The sequence below is a fragment of the Trachemys scripta genome, chromosome 16 (assembly GCF_013100865.1).
Source record: "Trachemys scripta elegans isolate TJP31775 chromosome 16, CAS_Tse_1.0, whole genome shotgun sequence".
NCBI lineage: Eukaryota > Metazoa > Chordata > Testudines > Emydidae > Trachemys > Trachemys scripta.
In genome coordinates, this window is record NC_048313.1 from 9,136,555 (window position 1) to 9,158,378 (window position 21,824).

The 21,824-nt window shown below is 43.7% G+C and overlaps 1 protein-coding gene across 1 annotated transcript in view; it reads left to right on the forward strand.

Moving 5' to 3' along the window:
* The window catches only part of LOC117888970 (GON-4-like protein), a 54,202-nt gene that overhangs the window by 28,167 nt on the left and 4,211 nt on the right, over positions 1-21,824 (forward strand). Inside the window, exons 14-25 of the mRNA XM_034792767.1 lie at positions 467-635; positions 1,193-1,309; positions 2,086-3,822; positions 4,394-4,655; positions 11,177-11,358; positions 11,762-11,959; positions 12,437-12,580; positions 13,050-13,193; positions 13,485-13,604; positions 13,957-14,070; positions 19,455-19,662; positions 20,620-21,448. Coding sequence (XP_034648658.1) covers positions 467-635; positions 1,193-1,309; positions 2,086-3,822; positions 4,394-4,655; positions 11,177-11,358; positions 11,762-11,959; positions 12,437-12,580; positions 13,050-13,193; positions 13,485-13,604; positions 13,957-14,070; positions 19,455-19,662; positions 20,620-21,448 — 4,224 coding nt within the window. The remainder of the gene's footprint in view (positions 1-466; positions 636-1,192; positions 1,310-2,085; positions 3,823-4,393; positions 4,656-11,176; positions 11,359-11,761; positions 11,960-12,436; positions 12,581-13,049; positions 13,194-13,484; positions 13,605-13,956; positions 14,071-19,454; positions 19,663-20,619; positions 21,449-21,824) is intronic.

Consider the following 21,824-nt stretch of genomic DNA (forward strand, 5'->3'; position numbering starts at 1 on the left):
AAAGTAGGGTGCTGTAGCCAACTGATGGGATGTCTGGACATTCTGGAATAGCACAATCAGATGGCAACTTTGGCCCTTTGTTCCCAGCTGTAGACCAATTGCTATTAGTTCAGTAGGCCAGACAGATTTAGTCTTTTGTGGATTTTCCATGCCAATATGTGTACTGACTTCCAAGGTGATCAGAGGGACAAATCTGAGTGTATTGAGACGCTCCTGAACCAACATACTCCCCATCTTGATTTATTAATGTGTCTCCAGTCGAATTCTGTGTTGGCGTCGTTAACAATTTGTTTCATTAGATTAAACCATGTTGAGCATTCAGCAGTTGATTGGGCTGTTTTAATTCCATACTCTGTCTTCTCTGTGTTGCTGTGGCTAACCAGATTGAGAAACTCCAGGGATGTTAACAGATGTAAAGGACAAGCTGAGAGCATTTGCAGTTTCTTTTGATTTGAATCATTGGCAGAATTTTTTTTCCTTTCAGTTTATTAGCTTTGGGTTTGAAACACTTTGAAGGGACAGAGTTTCCTAAACCTTTGATCAGCAAGTATCTCCTGCCAGCAAAGACTGCACACCAGCTGACAGTGAGAATCAAGAATCTCAATATGAACCGTGCCCCTGACAATATCATCAGAGTAAGTGACACAATCTATAGTTTGTATGCATTTGTATTTTACATGTTTGCAAGGTGTTGCCCACACATAACGGAAGACACCGTTCCTTCCCCTATGAGTTTACATTCGGTCTGCACTTAATTTCTTCAGAGACCATGACACCTCACTTCCAATAAGAATGGAGACTCCTTCAGAGACCCTACCCTCTGTACTTACCTTTTACAACTGCTCTGATTGCCTCTTTGTCTCTCAAGAACACAACACCTACTACAGAGAACCTTGATACAACTGTAATTCACATAATGCTGAAATCAAGAGCTTCCTACCAGTAGATTTGCATACTCTATGGAAGTAGAGTGAGTGCACATGTGCTACACCAATGATCTGTCCAGAGAAATGGGTCAAAAAGGACATAAGATTTTGTTCAGCCCTCCTTTCCATTTCTTAATATTTACACATTTGAGCAACACTCAATCAGTGTAGGAGTAACTCTGGCAGTTAGACTAATGAAGGATGGGGATTGCTGACCTTGGGTTTTTTTGTTTTTGTTTTTTTCTTCCACCACCCCATCTCCTCAGTATTATAAAAGAACAAAGCAGTTGCCCATTTTGTTCAAGTGTTGTGAGGAGATCCAGGCTTCTGAGTGCAAACCCCCTGTGGAGAGGGAAGAGCAGCATTTGCCATTCTGGCTGAAGGTACAGTGCCTGCTGTTTAGAAGCATCATGCCTCCACCCATCTTATCCCTAGAGCTGATTAACCTTTTAGTGCTGTTGGCTTGAACTGTTTAATTCATCTGATTAGAATATTGGCTGTGTGACACTGGTGCTGCTGGTTGCGGTTTGTATGTCAGGATATGCTGGCCACCACTTTGCAGGCAGCAATTACCATCTTCCTCGCTGCACCAAACAGTCTTACTGAGAGACAGACGTTCTCATTGTGCATCTGTTGCCCTGGGAATAAAGTGCAGATTTGGGATTTGAATGTTGTTCTCTCACGTTACGGGGCCCTTATACCTGTAGTACCTAAATGCCTCTCAGCCATTATTTTTTCCTCACAACCCCTTGTGTGGAAGGGATGAACCAAAGCACAAAGAAATGAACTGACTTGCCAGGGTCACACTGGAAGTATGTGGCAGAGCCAAGAATTGGACCCAGATCCCCCAAACCCTAGTTCAGGGTTTTATCACATGACCATCCTATTGGGGAATTGATGACATTTGACTCTTGCTAAGAGAGTCTTTACAAATCAGTTTGGAAGAGACACGTCAAGGTCATGAACTTCATGATCACATTGCTCCTTCCGGATCGTGTCATCCTGTCAGCGTTTACAGTGGGTAGTAAATAAAATATACTTATTCATAAAGTGAATCAAAATAAGTCACTGCCTCTTGCTCTGGAATAATTTTTTCTGTGTTGCCTGAAGGTGGTAAGGGTCAGGGGACTTAAATAACTGAAGTTCTTGTCTCCTGCAGGCAAGTTTGTCCTCCATTCAAAGGGAGCTGAAGCAATTAGCAGAAGATGCTGGGGAGGCAGCAGGTTCACCCAGTGCAGAATCTGCTCTTTTGAGGGCAGAAAAAGAAACTTCGGAATCACAATGTGATGAAAAATACCCTCTGCTCATGCCCAAGGGAATAGTGCTGACACTGAAGCCTCTTGCCAACCGTTTCTCCAGGAGAGCTTGGAGGCGGCAAGGGGCTGCAGCCCTGAAGCCCCTACTCATTCGACCAAGTCCTTGTCTGCAGCAGAGTGCCAACACTATTAATATTCAGAAAGCTGCTGTAAAGTTACCCCAATCGGAAGCTCCTCCTAGCAAAGTTGTGGTTCAAATTCCCCGGTTAATCCAGCCAGCTACAATTATGCAGACTATGCCAGGAATGCAGCATTTGAACATCCCTTCAGCAGTGGGAAGTGGCGATTGCTTTGAATTTCAAAGCGTGCTCTCCACTTTACAATCTGATTCCAGAACTTCTCTTCCAGCTGCTGTACCACCAGCACTAGTATCCTCAACCCCTGTGACTTTTCAGACAAAAATGATGCCAGCATTGACTGCCTCAAAAATCCGCAAACCTTGTGTCCGCAGGGGATACCAAAAGAAAAAGGGAACAAAATCCACTCCTCTGATAAAGGCTGCCCCTTTAATCCATCCAGCCCCTGTCATCTTTACGGTACCTGCTGCTACAGTGAAAGTGGTTAGTATTGGCAATGGCTGCAATATGATTCAGCCCATAAACACAACAGTTGGCAGGGGCTCTCAGGCTATTCCAATTACAACTTTATTGGTAAATCCCACCACCTTCCCATGCCCATTAAATCAGCCTCTAGTGTCCTCTTCTATTCCTCCCTTGATAGCCTCTCCTAACTCTGTAGGTCTTCCTGCTTCATCAACTGCTGAAGACAAAGAGCAGTTGAATCCAGTCACTTCCTGTCTTGCTGTAAATGATGAAAATTCCGTCCCCATAGCTGAGCCTAAAGTGGAACCCCAAGAGCTTTTCTCTTCATGTTCTGCCATCTCCCCCAAGAAGGAACACAGCACAGGTCCTGCTACTCCAGACAATGACAGCCAGGAGAAGGTTAAAGAGGGTGAGTGTTATAGTTGGATAGTTGTGGAGACAATGGAGAAGAAGGCCTTGGAGCCATTACCCATGGACCTCTTACCTCATTTGGAGGATTTAGGAGAAACAGTGAAAACTGAACCTGAAGATTCCAGTGATGCCCTTGAAGAAACAAACCCAACTCAGGAGAAGAAAAACTTGAACGCTGAAATAAAGGAGGAGTTCATACTGGATCTAGGGCAAGAGCTGGACATGGAGGTCGCATCTGAGCATCTGAGTGAACAGAAGGCAATTAAAAAAGAGTGCACGTCCCAGCAGGAGAAGGGACGAGATGTGGAGGCACCCACCCAGGATGAGCAGCAGTTGGAAGACATTGATACAGCTGGGGTGGAAATGAGCAATGAGTCTTCCAAGAATGCCTCTCATTCAACAGATGTTGATGCAGAATTCAGTAGTCCATTGGGGAAACCAGAGGACTCATCCAGTGTGGATGGTCATTCTATGGGGACACCAGCTGGCCCTGAAGCAGTGGGAGAGAAGGACAGACAAGAAGAGGAAGAGGAGGAGGATTTTGATGATTTTACTCAAGATGAGGAGGATGAAGAAGAAATGTCATCAGCATCAGAAGAGTCCGTGCTTTCTGTGCCAGAACTTCAGGTAAAAACGTAGCAGCCTAGATAATGAATTCTGCAAATGAGATAAAGCCACACTTTGTAAGAACCATCTCATTGTGTATTTATATGGTGCCAACAGTGTGCATGGCATATTACAAATTAAAGGACCAACTCTTGTCCTGAGGAGCTTACAGACTAGGTTAGGTGCATAAATTGCAAATGACCAGGTTTCAATTCTTCTGGAGTTGTAATGGCTTCCTCAGCTGAGCTTGCTCCTTGTTTGTTCTGCGCACTTTGCAGAAATTATTTTTAATGAGAGTTCCCCAGGATAAATTAATTCAAACAAGCATAAAAAATAGAACTCTACCAAAGAAATACATGCACAGTTTCACACTTATAAATGAATGTCGTATTACTTTGATTTTAGCAGCCGTGTGGAGGCTGGCAGCTCCCGTTCCTGGGTTAGATGGTATCATGTCACTGTTAATTATGTTAATCATTAGTTGGCAAGAACTAAGTTGATACCTGGGGTTAGTAGTTAGGATTACAACTAAATGAGGTAGTAGTTGAATGGCATACAAAGACTAATGATTTTTGGGTGTTTTGTTCTAAAGGAGACAATGGAAAAACTGACTTGGCTTGCAACAGAGAGGCGTCTGAGCCAGGAGGGAGATTCTGAGGAAGAGAATTCCCAGGAAGAGAACTCAGAGCCAGAAGAGGAGGAGGAGGAGGAGGGAGAAGGGGAAGGAATGGAAAGTTTGCAAAAAGAAGATGAAATGACAGATGAGATAGCTGAAGATGCAGCAGAGGAACCCAAATCTGCCTTCATTTTTACAAAGGTTGCCCCAGAGGTGGAAACCAACAGAATGCCACCAGGTGAGTTAATTATCTCTATATGGAGGTGTGACATTACTCAGGGTACAATCTGGACTGTTGAATAGCTGTGTCCCCTCAATTCTCCAACCTGAGGTGCCTTTTACACTGCTTCACTGTGAGAGCAACCACTCCTGGTCTGTTCACACACAGCCTTCAGCATGTAAATTACTCTAACTATACTGTATGAGTGCTATGGCCAGCCACTCTTGAGTTACACTGTTGAGCAACACCAAGCAAATTCCTAGTCACAGACTTTCCCCCAGAAATGTGCATCTTGTACTGCTTAGCCCTCTACTGGACAACACAAGCTCATATAAAGTCTGTCATTTTATTAATAGAAAATGATATGCACAAATCCTCTTATCGTAAATGGCATTTCCCAGACACTTCAGTCCAAGGACACTGGTTTAGATAAAGCAAGCAATAAACAAGTTTATTAACTTGTAATACTATAGAAAGATAGTTGTTTTAAGTAATGAAGCATAAAAAGTCAGAATTGGTAATAAGAAAATAAAAGTAAAATGTAACTAACACCTATCTTAACAAGCTAAGTGAATTTTACGCAAAAGTCTCTCTCACCACATGCTTCAACAGTTTTACTGGCTGAATTTCTTTCAGACAGCATCCTTCCCTCAGTCCAAAGCTGTTTCTTTATTCCTCAGATGTTGTGGCTGCCATGGGTAGAAAGAAAGGGAGGAATAATTTGAGGGATCTGTATCCCCATTCTTATGCTTCTTTCCCCTTCTTTGAGAATCATCTCCATCTGGGGTTCAGGAGACAGTCTGTGGTGATTGGAACCTCCTGAGTGTGTGTGTGAGAGATATTGTGTGTGCGCGTGCCCAGGTGAGTATAGTTACAAAATAATTCACAAGCAGCTCTATAGTGTGTGACAAAGTTCTGTCCTTGACTCCGTGGGTCCTGCATTTCCTGATGGATTTTGCTAACCTCAGAGGCTCACTGTGACCCTGCACATAGCCCTTCTCTCTCTAGAGGCAAGGGTCACAGTCTACTGAGCCATTTTCATCATAAGCCAGCAAGGGAGGTGAGGAGAAACAACCCTCCCTCGCACAGTCTCTGTTGTCTCCCAGTATCAGTGATTAATCAGGGAGGGGAGGGGGGAGCCCAGGCCCGCCCTCTACACCAGGCTCCAGCCCAGGGACCCTAAAATTAGCAGCTATGGAAGCTGACTTTTTGGAAATAGGATGTGTACAATTCCCTGGGCTACTTCCCCACAGCAGCCCCACATTCAATATCTTCTTCACAATTACCTCAGGGTCTCCTTCCTTGCACCTGATATGGATTCGTACTACTTCATTCCTCCAACAGCACAGCTCCTCCTATAGCTCCTGCCACCTACACCACACTGACTAACTGGGAGGCTTTTAACTAGTTCCAGCCAGGCCTTGATTGGCTTCAGGTTTCCCAATCAATCTAGCTATCTCCACTGCCTTCTAGAAGGATCTTAATTGGCCCCAGGTGTCTTAATTAACCTGGAGCAACTGCCATTTGGTTACCATGGTACCAGGGATTTGTTTAGCCTGGGGCTAACATACCTGTTCCTCACTACTTTACTATAGCCATCTGGCCTTGCCCCATCACAAGTGTTAATAAAACCCATTCCATGCTCTTCTTACGACATTCAGTTTCACATCAAGTCAATCTCGTTACGTCTCAATTGAGCAGGTCCTCAGAAGGAAACTCAGTCCAAGGCTTCTTGAGCTGAGATCACTATAATCTGCAGGCAAGGAATCACTATCAATACTTTGCTAAAGCCAGGCACACTTTGGGTATGTCTACACTATGGGATTACTCCGAATTTACAGAATTCGATTTTTGGCAACCGATTGTATAAAGTCGAGTGCATGCGGCCACACTAAGCATGTTAATTCGGTGGTGTGCATCCAAGTACTGAGGCTAGCATCGACTTCCGGAGCGTTGCACTGTGGGTACCTATCCTATAGTTCCTGCACTCTCCCCTGCCCATTGGAATTCTGGGTTGAGATCCCAATGCCTGATGGGGTCAAAAATTTGTCGCGGGTGGTTATGGGTAAATGTTGTCAGTCAATCCTCCCTCCGTGAAAACAACGGCAGACAATCATTTCGTGCCTTTTTCCCTGGATTGCCCGGGCAGACGCCATAGCATGGCAGCCATGGAGCCCGTTCAGCCTTTTTTCACTGTCACCGTATGTCTACTGGATGCTGCTGACAGATGCAGTACTGCAGCGCTACACAGCAGCATCCCCTTGCCTTTGCAAGTTAGCAAAGACGGTTACCAGCCATACTGTACCAACTGCTGCTTTGCAAGTTGGCAAAGACGGTTACCAGTCATACTGTACCATCTGCTGCTGTCATGGGTGCTCCTGGCCGGCCTCGGTGAGGTCAGTTGGAGGCGCCTGGACAAAAATGGGAATGACTCCCCAGGTCATTCTCTTCTTTAAGTTTTGTCTAATGGAGAGTCAGTCCTGCCTAGAATATCAGGCAAGCCTACTAAAGAACCAGAGAGGCAAACGGGTCAGAGCCCCAGACATCCCGCAGAAATGATGAGCTGCATGCCATTCTAGGGGGAGCCCCTACAACAACCCCACCCGTTGCTTCCCTCCTCCCCCACCCCTCCCGGGCTACCTTGGCAGTTCTCCCCCCATTTGTGTGATGACGTAATAAAGAATGCACGAATTTGAAACAACACTGACTTTATTGCCTCTGCAAGCAGAGATCAAAGGGGGGAGGGGAGGGTGGTTGGCTTACAGCGAAGTTGAGTGAACCACCATTCTGCACTTGCTCAGCCTATAGCTGAAAATGGGAATCTGTGATAAGCACTAGGATAGAAGTACATGCAGGACTGAATCTCCATTTGTGTGTGGGCCTTTGGTTGACACTGGTAAAATACAAAATGTCCTAGGATATGTATGTTGGGGGACAGTTCTAAACGGCAGCTTTATTTTTTTATTTGCAGCAAAACGTAGAGGTCTAAGTATCTGATTGTGAGCCCTGGGAGCAAGGGGTAGGCTGGGGTAGGTGCGACCGTGCAGTGCTGCCGACTGGGAGAGCAGCCTGAGGCAGAAGCCTCCAGCTGGCATGATGTTCCAGGCAGGACTGAATTTCCATTACACAAAACTTAAAGAAGAGAATGAACTGGAGTCATTCCCTTTTTTGTCCAGGCGCCCCCGACCGACCTCACCAAGGCCAGCCAGGAGCACCCATGTCTGCCCAGGCGCCCCCGACTGACCTCACTGAGGCCAGCCAGGAGCACCCACGGGACGACGATGATGGTTACCAGTCATACTGTACCGTCTGCCGTCCGCAAGGCAAGGCAAGGCAAGGGGATGCTGCTGTGTAGCGCTGCAGCACCGCGTCTGCCAGCAGCATCCAGTAGACATACGGTGACAGTGAAAAAAGGCGAGAAACAATTTTTTCCCCTTTGCTTTCACGGGGGGGGATGGGTGGGGGGAGCTGACTACATATACCCTGAACCACCCGCAACAATGTTTTTGACCCTTCAGGCATTGAAAATTCAAATGGTTTTCAGAGAGTGCGGGAACTGTGGGATAGCTACAGTCGTCAGTCGCCCCTCCCTCTGTGAGCATCCATTTGATTCTTTGGCTTTCTGGTACGCTTGTCTCAGCTCCTTAAGTTTCACACAGCACTGTGGTGAGTCCCTGTTGTGGCCTCTGTCCATCATGGCCTTGGAGATTTTTTTCAAATGTTTTGGCATTTCGTCTTTTGGAACGGAGTTCTGATAGAACAGATTCAGTATCTCCCGTACGGTCCATGCTGGAGCTCTTTTTTTATTCTGGCTGTGCTGATCAGCGCTCCACGCTGGGCAAACAGGAAATGAAATTCAAAAGTTCGCAGGGCTTTTCCTGTCTACCTGGCCAGTGCATCCGAGTTCAGATTGCTGTCCAGAGTGGTCACAATAGTACAATGTGTGATAGCTCCCAGAGGCCAATACCGTTGAATTGCGGCCACAGTAACCCTAATTCGAAATGGCAATGTCGATTTTGGCGCTACTCCCCTTGTCGGGGAGGAGTACAGAAATCGATTTTAAGAGTCCTTTATGTCGAAGTAAATGGCTTTGTTGTGTGGACGGGTGCAGGGTTAATTCAATTTAACGCTGCTAAATTCGAACTAAACTCATGCTGTAGACCAGGCCTTTGCAGAGAGCACCACATTAGCCAGGGTTTGTTTTTATCCAAATGTGTTTTCTCACTGCTCCATAGTCGGATCAAATGTAACAGCTGGGCAGCTAACCCCAGGCCAATCCAGGGGAAGGAGTAAAGGGGAGCTGAAATCAAGATAGCTACACCTTTTATCCGACTATGGAGCAGTGAGAAAACACATTTGGGTAAAAACAAGCCTTGGCTAATGTGCTGCTCTCTCCAAAGTGCACCTGGCTTTAGTAAAGCATTTAATTAGCCTCCTCCAACTTCTTTTCCTTGCCTGCAGATTTTAGTGATCTCAGTCCAAGAAGCCCTGGAATGTGATTCCTTCTGAGGGCATGCTCAGTTGAGACATAACAAGATTGACTTGGAGTGCAACAGAATGTAGTAAGAGCCTGGGATGGATTTTATTAACATTCAGCTGCTTGAGAATGATTTTTTGACTATACATATTGGTGACTTTTTTTCTCTGAATGTCACTGTAATCAGCAGTGAAAGTTGCTAGATTTGTCACTGGTTACTTTGACACTTATTTCTTCACTAGGAAGTCACTAAATCTAGTGACAAAGTAGCCAAGTTGGCAACACTTAACCAGGTGATAGTCCATTTGATTTTGTTGACACCTGGCTGAGGCATCAGTTTGCCTTTTGTCTCTGAGGAACTGGATTGTGGCTGCTTTTCTACACTTGGAACATGTCTTAGTAATGTCATAGAGTAGAATTTTATAACTTTATATACAATGTTACCACATGTATTTTACCAGGACAACAATGATCAGCAATGTATTGAGTTTTCAAACAGTACCTCACAAAGTATACCTTATACAAAATTTATCATAGTCTTGTAAAAGGGGTGAACATAGGGGTACAGACTGTCACGGGGGGAAACAGAACTGGTCTGCTGCAGCAAAACAACAAATGTGTAATTTCCTCATGGTTTAACTGTGTTGTCTTGCTTTTGGAAAAGAGGCTTTGAGAAACAAGGGTCTACAAAAACAGTTCTCTCGCAGTGCCTGGGCCTTCCTGCAGTTCCCTCCTATCCATCCACTTGCAGTGCAGTTATACTCTGAAATGTGACTGCATAAATGAGATTGTGGGGTTCCATGGTCTCTTTCTGGCCTTTACAGGTCATATTGTTTGAATGTACAAGTCACAAGATGAGTTTTCCGGTGGCTCATCTTGGGAACTGAAAAGTGATTGGGATTCTTTCTTCATCAGACATCACTGATAATAAAGATTCTGCAGTCTGAATGGAGCAGCTTATTCTGTGTAATTCAGAATAGAATCCAGATATGTTAGCAACACAGCGGAATCTGCTAACGAGACTAAAAAAGTCCCCCTGTAAGTGAAGTCAGTAAGTAGGACTCAAAACCACAGGGTTTAGGAATGGAGAGGAAGATAGAGCTAGTGATGCTGAAAATAACCCTAAGTCCAGCGGATCTGTGGGCTTCTGGCTTGGTTTTTTTTTTAATTTGTTTTCTAAAAGCAGACTGCGCCTTCCCAGATTGTGAAGCAGGCTCAGGAAGAGGCAGAGACCTAGACCCTCATGAAGAATAATAATAATATAATTAATAATACCACCTAGATTTTTATATAGAGTTTTTCATCAGCAGATCTCAAAGCGCTTCACAGTCTTTAATGTAGTTATCCTCATGACACTCCTGTGAAGTATGGAAGTATTCTTATTCCCCTTTTACAGATGGGGAATGAGCCACAGAGAGGTTAAGTGACTTGTCCAAGATCACATGGGAAACCTGTGGCAGAGCAGGAAACGGCCTCTGTCTCCCCTAAGTCCTAGACTAGTGCCCTCATCACTGAAGCATCTTTCCTACTCTTCATCCCTTGTATACGAGCTCTGTTGTGCCCCAACTCTCCAAATTATGAGAATGTGAGGCACATTAGTAACACGGATCAGATGCACTGTACTCCGTTCATTCAGTCTCTGCATCAAGGCCTTGGACTGGCCTTTATCTCATGCTCTCTGCTAACTGGGTGTGTTTGAGCTGTAAGTTTGGAAGGGATTCAGTGACCGTGAAAATGAAGCAAATGTTTCCACACTCTAAAGAAGAAATCTGTTCAGCTGACTCAATGGGATAAGGATACTCAATAAAATTTATAATACACAGTTCATTTCTCTCTTTACATTCATTTTCTGTGGTCTCCCACAAAAAAAAAGGGAAGATTATATGACCCATAAACACATTCCTTGCTCTGGCAGGACAGGAGTATGTCTGTGGGTCAGGGCCTAATGATGAATAAAAGGAAGGGAACCCTTTTCTGGCAGTCAGTATGGTCCACAGCACCAACAACGAAGGGTTTTGCATTTCCCTGGAATGAGGAATTTGCATGGGGACTGTGCTTTCAGATGAGAATGCCAAAGTGCCTGGGAAAAACAGGAACTCCCACAGAGCCAGGAATAAGAGGGGACGGACTCGTGCCAGCAAAGACACCTCCAAGTTGCTGCTGCTGTATGATGAAGAGATTCTGGAGAGAGATCCTCTCAGGGAACAGAAGGATTTGGCATTTGCACAGGCCTATCTGAACAGGGTAAGAATGAACTGGCTGACCTTAGAGCTTTGTAATCAGACAGAACGTGAGTCTTGTATTTCTGTTAAAATAAAGAAAATCAAATTGCTGGCATTTCCAGTTGGCATTTCCTGATAAATGTTTCCTCTGTAACAGAATTAACACCTGAGCCACTTAGCTGAAGAATCCATCCAGATCTGATGTGTTTCCAAAATTTGTAACCCACTTGGGATCACTTCTGTCTCTTGTGACCATTCCATGCTCCTGAATCTAGAGAATAATTAGTTTGTTGGTACAGCAATTTGAAAATGTGAAGTAATGTAGAAGTGCTGAGTATTGAAGAAGCTATTGAATTAACTTTTCTTTCCTCCTGAGTTTTCATAAGTGGGGAGAAAGTCTCATAACTGTCTGATGTGCTTTGCAGGTGCGCGAAGCTTTGCGGAATGTGCCTGGGAAGTATGAAGATTTCCTTCGTGTTATCTATGAGTTTGAGACCAGCACCCACAAGCCAACTGCTGTGGATCTGTATTCCACTCTCCAGACCCTCCTGCAGGAGTGGCCACAGTTGCTCACAGACTTTGCTGCCTTTCTTTTGCCTGAGCAAGCTCTGGAGTGTGGATTGGTAGGTAAAAGGGAAGAAGGAAACAGGAGAGTTTGAGAAGACAAATATAGTGAACCTTGCAGGAATGGAGGAAGAATTAAGTATAGCGGTAGGGATAAATTGAATGGAGGTGCTAATTATTTAATTAACTTTTCCATAAGATCCTCCACAGAGCTGAGGAATGCTGCAGCATGATGCACAGCTACAGCTTTCCGTAACTTGGTATATCTGTAGATTTAAAAATCTGAACTGTTTTCAGTAAACGTGTGGCCTAGTTTAACTTCTGCACTGCACCTCTTAAACAGTTAGAGATTTGAAACCAGTTTTCAATCACTGCAGTATTCTGTTTGAGGCCCGCAGTCCATAGTCCTAAGTGAGTTGTAAAACTCTTGGCTGGAGCGGATATACTTTACGTAGCTTCCCAAAGCAGATTAGAAATGCCTGTAAATGTAGATTGGTGTATCCAGAGTGAAAAGGTCCTCCTTGTTCTCTGATCAGTTTGAAGAGCAGCAAGCATTTGACAAAAGCCGGAAGTTCCTCAGGCAGCTGGAAATCTGCTTTGCTGAAAATCCCACTCACCATCAAAAGATCATCAAAGTGCTGCAAAGCTGTGCAGACTGCCTCCCCCAGGACATTGCAGAGGTAATGAAACTTCTATAAATTCCCCTCCCCCTCAGCCAGCCCTGAGAATGCAGAGGTAGATACCCCATAGCATTTCCCCCTCTGACTTTCAGATTGCAGTGGTATAACCAGCTCTGAGATACACCCCCCATCTGGAGTAAGAGCAGAGAGAACTGATCTATCATTACCTCCACAAGATTGTACAGCTAATTGGCACCTATGTATCTTCTCTTTCCCACCTTGCTTTTATCACCTTGCAGGTTGATGCTTTAGTTTGTCTCAAGTAACCTCTGCCTAAGATTTCTGGGGAGATTCTTCAGGGCCAGGATGATTCCTGGAAGTGCTCTGATCCAAAAATGAACTACAGTACAGGTGGTAACACTGCGCCTGAGCTTTGGTTTGTTTCAAGCAAAGGATCTTCTTTGTTGCGCAGACCTTGAAGCCATTGCCATGTTCCACCATTATCTTACTCCAGAATTTTCTCCCACAGTTAAAGACCCAGATGTGGCAGCTGCTGAAAGGACATGACCACCTGCAGGATGAATTCTCCATCTTCTTTGATCATTTACGTCCATCAGCCAGCCGCATAGGAGACTTTGAGGAGATCAACTGGACAGAGGAAAAAGAGTATGAGGTGGAGACCCTTTCTCTAAACTAGGAGAGAGAAGTAGGAAGGCTTGGATCCCTCAGACTGAGAGTCTTAATAGGGAGGCGACAGACCCAGAAAGGAAGAGATGGGATAAAGTTCTGGGATTGTGGGTGGCTGGGGATGGTCGGGGTGGAAAATTCAAATTCTTTCAGCACTTGTTACTTTTGACATTATTGTGAACTTGTCACGCTGCCTTTGTAGGAGAGAGTATGAAAGCTCAGTCTACTGAAAGCTCCCCTTGTCGTGGTGGTAACACAGCCTCTGTGCTTCTTTTAGTTTGATGGGTTTGAAGAGGTGTCGTTACCAGATGTAGAAGAGGAGGAGGAAACCCCCAAGATGCACACAGCCTCGAAAAATAAAAAGAGGAAAGAGATTGGAGGCCAGCACAATGACAAGGTGGGACTGGGATATCTGACTAGCCCACAGCATATGGCCTCTTCCATACTCCAGGCAAATACATGTCTAGGAAGACACATGTGTCTGTGTAGAAATGGTCCTAGTCTCTAAAGAGTTAGGCTACAGGATGAAAGGGAATAAAATGCTTCTGCCCAAACTTCACCTGCTTTGATCTCTGTTGGCAATTTACTTGCTTTAGTTCTCCCTGGGGGATGTCAGACTGGCCCTGCTCTGGCTCTTTTTGTGGACTGGCCAGCGTGTGATCTGCTTCTGTTTCGGTGTGCATGTGTTATCTGTGCAGTGCTCTGTGTGGATCAGGAAAGTCCATGTCAGCTGGTGTGTTTATTTCCAGGAGATGGAGTGGGCGGATGGGGTGAAGGAATGTTCGTGCTCCTGCCATGAAGGGAGCAGTGACCCCAAACTAAAGAAGAGCAAGAGGAGGACCTGCAGCCATTCCAACTGTAAGGTCAGTTGAAGGGGGCTGAGCACTGGGATGGTAGGGGCAAGGAACAGTTGTACAGCATATCCCATTGTTTGGTGTCTGTTAATTCACCCAGGCTTGTTCTTCCTGTCTCCAGACTGTAATGTATTAAAACTAGGGCTGTCGATTAATCACAGTTAACTCATGCGATTAACTAAAAAAAATTAATCGCAATTAAAAATATTAATTGTGATTAATCGCACTGTTAAACAATAGAATACCAATTGAAATTTATTAAATATTTGTGTATGTTTTTCTACATTTTCAAATATATCTATTTCAGTTGCAACACAGAATACAAAATATACAGTGCTCACTTTATATTATTTTTTATTACAAATATTTGCACTGTAAAAATGATAAACAGAAGAAACAGTATTTTTCAATTCACCTCAGTCAACTACTGTAATGCAATCTCTTTATCACAAAAGTATAACTTACAAATGTAGGGTTTTTTTGTTACATAACTGCACTCAAAAACAAAACAATGTAAAACTTTAGAGCATACAAGTCCACTCAATCCTACTTCTTGTTCAGCCAATCACTAAGAGAAACAAGGTTGTTTACATTTACGGAGATAATGCTGCCCACTTCTCAATTACAATGTCACCTGAAAGTGAGAACAGGTGTTCACATAAGAACATAAGAAAGGCCGTACCGGGTCAGACCAAAGGTACATCTAGCCCAGTATCCTGTCTATCGACAGTGGCCAATGCCAGGTACCCCAGAGGGAGTGAACCTAACAGGCAATGATCAAGTGATCTCTCGCCTGCCATCCATCTCCATCCTCTGACAGACAGAGGCTAGGGACACCATTCCTTACCCGTCCTGGCTAATAGCCATTAATTGACTTAACCACCATGAATTTATCCAGTTCTCTTTTAAACTCTGTTATAGTCCTAGCCTTCACAATCTCCTCAGGTAAGGAGTTCCACAAGTTGACTGTGCGCTGCGTGAAGAAGAACTTCCTTTTATTTGTTTTAAACCTGCTGCCTATTAATTTCATTTGATGACCCCTAGTTCTTGTATTATGGGAATAAGTAAATAACTTTTCCTTATCCACTTTCTCCACATCACTCATGATTTTATATACCTCTATCATATCCCCCCTTAGTCTCCTCTTTTCCAAGCTGAAGAGTCCTAGCCTCTTTAATCTCTCCTCATATGGGACCCGTTCCAAACCCTTAATCATTTTAGTTGCCCTTTTCTGAACCTTTTCTAGTGCCAGTATATCTTTTTTGAGATGAGGAGACCACATCTGTACGCAGTATTCGAGATGAGGGCGTACCATCGATTTATATAAGGGCAATAATATATTCTCAGTCTTATTCTCTATCCCCTTTTTAATGATTCCTAACATCCTGTTTGCTTTTTTGATCGCCTCTGCACACTGCGTGGACATTTTCAGAGAACTATCCACGATGACTCCAAGATCTTTTTCCTGACTTGTAGCTAAATTAGCCCCCATCATATTGTATGTATAGTTGGGGTTATTTTTTCCAATGTGCATTACTTTACATTTATCCACATTAAATTTCATTTGCCATTTTGTTGCCCAATCACTTAGTTTTGTGAGATCTTTTTGAAGTTCTTCACAGTCTGCTTTGGACTTAACTATCTTTAGCAGTTTAGTATCATCTGCAAACTTTGCCACCTCACTGTTTACCCCTTTCTCCAGATCATTTATGAATAAGTTGAATAGGATCGGTCTGAGGACTGACCTTTTGGGGAACACCACTAGTTACCCCTCTCCATTCTGAGAATTTACCATTAATTCCTACCCTTTGTTCCCTGTCTTTTAACCAGTTCTCAATCCATGAAAGGACCTTCCCTTTTATCCCATGGCAGCTTAATTTACATAAGAGCCTTTGGTGAGGGACCTTGTCAAAGGCTTTCTGGAAATCTAAGTACACTGTGTCCACTGGATCCCCCTTGTCCACGTTTGTTGACCCCTTCAAAGAATTCTAATAGATTAGTAAGACACGATTTCCCTTTACAGAAACCATGTTGACTATTGCTCAACAGTTCGTTTTTCTAGGTGTCGGACAATTTTAGTCTTAACTATTGTTTCGACTAATTTGCCCGGTACAGACGTTAGACTTACCGGTCTGTAATTGCCGGGATCACCTCTAGAGCCCTTTTTAAATATTGGCGTTACATTAGCTAACTTCTAGTCATTGGGTACAGAAGCCGATTTAAAGGACAGGTTACAAACCTTAGTTAACAGTTCCGCAACTTCACATTTAAGTTCTTTCAGAACTCTTGGGTGAATGCCATCTGGTCCCGGTGACTTGTTAATGTTAAGTTTATCAATTAATTCCAAAACCTCCTCTCGTGACACTTCAATCCGTGACAGTTCCTCAGATTTGTCACCTAAAAAAGCCAGCTCAGGTTTGGGAATCTCCCGAATATCCTCAGCCGTGAAGACTGAAGCAAAGAATCCATTTAGTTTCTCTGCAATGACTTTATCGTCTTTAAGCGCTCCTTTTGTATCTTGATCATCAAGGGGCCCCACTGGTTGTTTAGCAGGCTTCCTGCTTCTGATGTACTTAAAAACATTTTGTTATTACCTTTGGAGTTTTTGGCTAGCCGTTCTTCAAACTCCTCTTTGGCTTTTCTTATTACATTCTTGCACTTAATTTGGCAGTGTTTATGCTCCTTTCTATTTGCCTCACTAGGATTTGACTTCCACTTTTTAAAGGAAGTCTTTTTATCTCTCACTGCTGCTTTTACATGGTTGTTAAGCCACGGTGGCTCTTTTTTAGTTCTTTTACTGTGTTTCTTAATTTGGGGTATACATTGAAGTTGGGCACTGTTGTAGCTGGTGTTGCAAGTTTTTTACATGCCAGATGTGCTAAATATTCATATGCCTCTTCATGCTTCGGCCATCGTTCCAGAGGACATGCTTCCATGCTGATGATGCTCATTAAAAAAATAATGCGTTAATTAAATTTGTGACTGAACTCCTTGGGGGAGAATTGTATGTCTCCTGCTCTGTTTTACCTGCATTCTGCCATATGTTTCATGTTGTAGCAGTCTCGGATGATGACCCAGCACATGTTCATTTTAAGAACACTTTCACTGCAAATTGACAAAATGAAAAGAAGATACCAATGTGAAATTTCTAAAGATAGCTACAGCACTCAACCCAAGATTTAAGAATCTGAAGTGCCTTCCAAAATCTGAGAGGGATGAGGTATGGCGCATGCTTTCAGAAGTCTTAAAAGAGCAACACTCTGATTTGGAAACTACAGAACCCAAAACACCAAAAAATAAAATCAATCCTCTGCTGGTGGCATCTGACTCATGATGATGAAAATGAACATGCGTAAGTCCGCACTGCTTTGGATTATTGAGCAGAGCAGTCATCAGCATGGACATATGTCCTCTGGAATGGTGGTTGAAGCATCAAGGGACATATGAATTTTTAGTGCATCTGGCATGTAAATATCTTGCGATGCCAGCTACAACAGTGCTATGCGAACGCCTGTTCTCACTTTCAGGTGACATTGTAATTAAGAAGTGGGCAGCATTCTCTCCCGTAAATGTAAACAAACTTGTTTGAGCGATTGGCTGAACAAGAAGTAGGACTGAATCGATTTGTAGGCTCTAAAGTTTTACACTGTTTTTATTTTTGAATTCAGTTTTTTTGTACATAGTTCTACATTTGTAAGTTCAACTTTCATGACAAAGATTGCACTACAGTACTTGTATTAGGTGAATTGAAAAATACTATTTCTTTTGTTTTTTTTTACAGTGCAAATATTGGTAATAAAAAATAAATTCAAAATGAGCACTGTACACTTTGTATTCTGTATTGTAATTAAAATCAATGTATTTGAAAATGTAGAAAACATCCAAAAATATTTAAATAAATACTATTCTATTGTTTAACAGCGCGATTAATTGCAATTAATGTTTTTAATCGCTTGACAGTCCTAATTAAAACAAAAATCCAAAGGGGAGCCACCAAAATAAACACCTCCCTCTTATGAGCTCTAACTGTACTAACCTTTCTCTTCCCATACGCCTTCCATTCCCTTTTACTATCCCCCTCCTTGCTGTGTTACATAACTGAGATTTTTGTGCTCTTCCAGGACAGAGGTAAGACTGTGTGGAGGAAGCTTGTTTAGACACTATGGGAGCTGAACCTTTGTGTTCATGGATTTAGAAGTTTGGTTTCCTAAAGACAAAGTACATAAACCACAAAGTTGAAGGCTAAGTCTGGACTGGAGGATAGTGAGGGTTCTAGGAAAACGCAGTCTAGATTAATTTATTCTAAGAATGGGTGCAGAACTGGTTGAAAGACTGGGAGAGCGTATCTAGCATGGTCTCTCAGAGGTCAGTCCTTGGTCTGATATTATTCAATATTTTCATTAATGACTTGGATAACGGAGTGGAGAGTGTGCTTATCAAATTTGCAGATGACATGAAGCTGGGAGGGGTTACAAGTACTTGGGAGGAGAGGACTAGATTTCAACAGGATCTTGACAAATTGGAGAATTGTTCTGAAATCAAGATGAAATTCAAAAAAGACTAGTGCAAAGTACTACTCTTAGGAAGCAAAAGTCAAACAGAGATACAAAATGGAGAATAAGTGGGAGGCAGTAGTACTGATTAAAAGGATCTGAGTGTTATAGTGACTCACAAAGTGACTATGAATCAACAATGTGATGCAGTTGCTAATATCATTCTGGGGTATATTAACAGGAGTGTCATATGCAAGACATGGGAGATAATTGTTCCACTCTGCTCAGTATTGGGGAGGCCTCAATCAGAGTACTGTGACCAGTTCTCGGACCACACTTAACATGTGGACAAATTGGAGAAAGTCCAGAGGAGAGCAACAAAAATGATAAAAGATTTAGAAAACTTGACCTGTGAGGAAAGTTTAAAAAAAAAACAGGGCATGTTTAGTGTTAAGAAAAGAAGACTGAGTGGGGACCTAATAACAGTCTTCAAATATGTTTAGGGCTGTTGTAAAGAGGACGGTAATCAATTGTTCTTCCTGTCCACTAAAAGGTAGGACAAGAAGTAATTGGCTTAATCTGTAGCAAGGGAGATTTAGGTTAGGTGTTTGGAAAAACTTTTATTGATAAGGGAAGTTAAGATCTGAAATAGGCTTCTAAGAGAGTCTGTGGAATCCCCATCATTTAGGTTTCTAAGACCAGGTTGGACAAACGTGTGTCAGGGATGGTCTAAGTTTACTTTGTCCTACCTCAGTTCAGGGGGCTGGACTTCGTGACTTCTTGAGGGCCCTTCCAGCCCCATTGTTTCTATGATTCTACACAAGGGCTGTGGTGCTATGGGTTCGTCAGATACCCTGAGAGTCTGTTTGTAATCTATGAAGTTCTTATTCTGATCTGCAGGTGTGTGATAGCAAATCCTATAAAAATAAAGATTCTCAAGAGCTCACTAACAGCCTGACTCAACGAGAGTTGAGCCCTCAGCTTGAAGAGAAGGAGCTTGGGACATGTAAGGAGCCTGCAGAGGAGTCTCTGGAGTACAGGGATGAAGTGGAGAATGGCCAGAGCAGAACAAAAACCATGTCTAGGAAAGCAGACTCCCTGTCTTCAGGTCTGTGAATGTCATATGCATGGGCAACTGTCACTGTGTAAATTTTGCAGACAAATTGGGATGGGTCTTAAGTCTAAATGCAGATTCATTGAGGTTAAAATGAGGATGATTAGAAATAGTTGTTAATTCAGCTCCTTCCATGTGCCTCCCCTTGGCTCTAGGTGGCCTAAATACCCAATCTACGAAGTATACCTGCCCCCATGTCAGTCATCTTAGCCCACCTGAACAAAGAGCCCCCGTTAAATCTAAACTATTCTGCTGGATTGTTCATGAAACTCTCCCCTCCATGGGACTGGAGAGCCTTCCTGCCACCTCCACAGAATTACTAACTTATGTAAGCTCTCCTTACCAGCACACTTTTCCCTGCACTTCCATCTATCCAGAGAACTTATTTAGTTATTCTCCCTTCCCCTCCCTCCCCCCCGATCTTAACACAACAATTCAAACCAGTCTCCTCCCAGCCTTCCTTTAAATTATCTCCTCCTTGGTTCTGTGTCAGACACACAGAATACACTGGCAGTGTATATACACTAAGGAGGCGTACCCCTCCTGGCCATAAGTGCAGTTGGATTACAATTTGCTGGGGGAGATTCTGGGGCCAAGTTCAAAGGTTCTAAGTTTGTGTATCATGATGCCTAGCATATATGGCGCTGCCATCTTGTTTTCCATGTTTCACTATTAAGGGGCAGGCAGCACCTAGTCCACATTGGGATACTAGCATGTGTAACACCTTTTTACAGGCACAGGATATTCAGAGCCTCGCTAGCTGTGATTTACTTCTGCACCCAGCACTCTTACACAGTAACATACCTAGGGAAACTGCACTGGGGAGTGATCTGTGCAAAGCACAACAGAGGTTAAAACTGTGTTCTCTGATTTACAGCACTTTGTGCTCCAATCTAAAATCTCTGTCCTTCAGAAGTTCCTCCTCCTAATCTTGTGGGGTTTCTTGGGCAGGATCTCAACTAGAAGGACAGTTGATCTGCTGCAGAGGCATGTCTTCTGAAGGAGGATTGCCAAATAGCAGGGTCCTAGAACTGAGCTCTACAGGAAGCCCTCTGTGCTCTGCAAAAGCTGGGGTCACTGCTGTTGTGGACACTGTAAAAGAAAGTCAAGCTGGAATTACTGACTCTGGATTAAATATAAAGCTGCCTCAACAGAACAAAAGCAACCCTTATGGTCTAGGAAGTGATAGTGAGACAAGATTAAACCAGAGACGTGGAGGGACTGGTGAGGGTTCCCTTGGCCTTGCCAAGCATGTTTTAGGGTCTGATTCAGCTACAAGGACAGGCTGCACGGGAGCTGATCATTTCCCTGGAATGCGCTCGCAACAGAATGTAGCCCTTCAGTTCAAGTCATCAGTTAAACCTGGACACGCTCCTTCAAAATCAGGAGGGAGAGAAATGGAGAGATTGTCCTTCCCTCTGAAAGGAAAACCTGAAGTGAGGAGGAATTGGTTGGGAGCAGTTAGAAAACTCAAGCTGAAGATACTGGATCAGAGCTCCCACTTGCAGGTCCCCAGTGATCGTGTACTATCAGAAGCAGATGGTACTGGCTGCACTGGAGTCTCTCCTTTTGACCAGGAATCACAGAGCAGATTAAAGTCAAATAAAAGTAACTGCTGCTTCGAGGTGCAGCAACTGTCTGAAGAGCTGGAATGTAGAGCAGTTCCTTCCGACAAGGGGGAAAGGGAAGATGAGCAGCAGCAGAAAATCATGGAAGCCACCGTGTGTGCAAAGAATAGCAAAGTCAGCTCTACTGGGGAGAAGGTTGTTCTCTGGACCAGGTATGTCCTCATGCATCATATTTTATGTTCCTGTTATATTGTGTCTGCAGTGGCTCATCTCTCAGCTGCTATAGGTTCCCTTTTTTCCATCTTGCTGTCTCCTGTTCCTGATGTCTTTCCTTGTGTCTTCTCATCTATCTTCGTCTTGCTCTCCAGTCTAGTTTCTTACTAGAGCAGCCAAGAACAGCAGCGTAACACTTTTTTCATCCCAGCTGTTAAACATACTGCCTTGTTTCAGGCAGGTTCTAATAATAAGCCCAAAACTTTGGGCTGGAAAAGAAGGGGGTTTTCTTTAGGAGCCCCCCTGTGCATGGATGGCGCATGCACTGCTGGCTTGGGGAGGCTAGTCCCGCCCCTTCTGCCCAGGGCCCTGCCC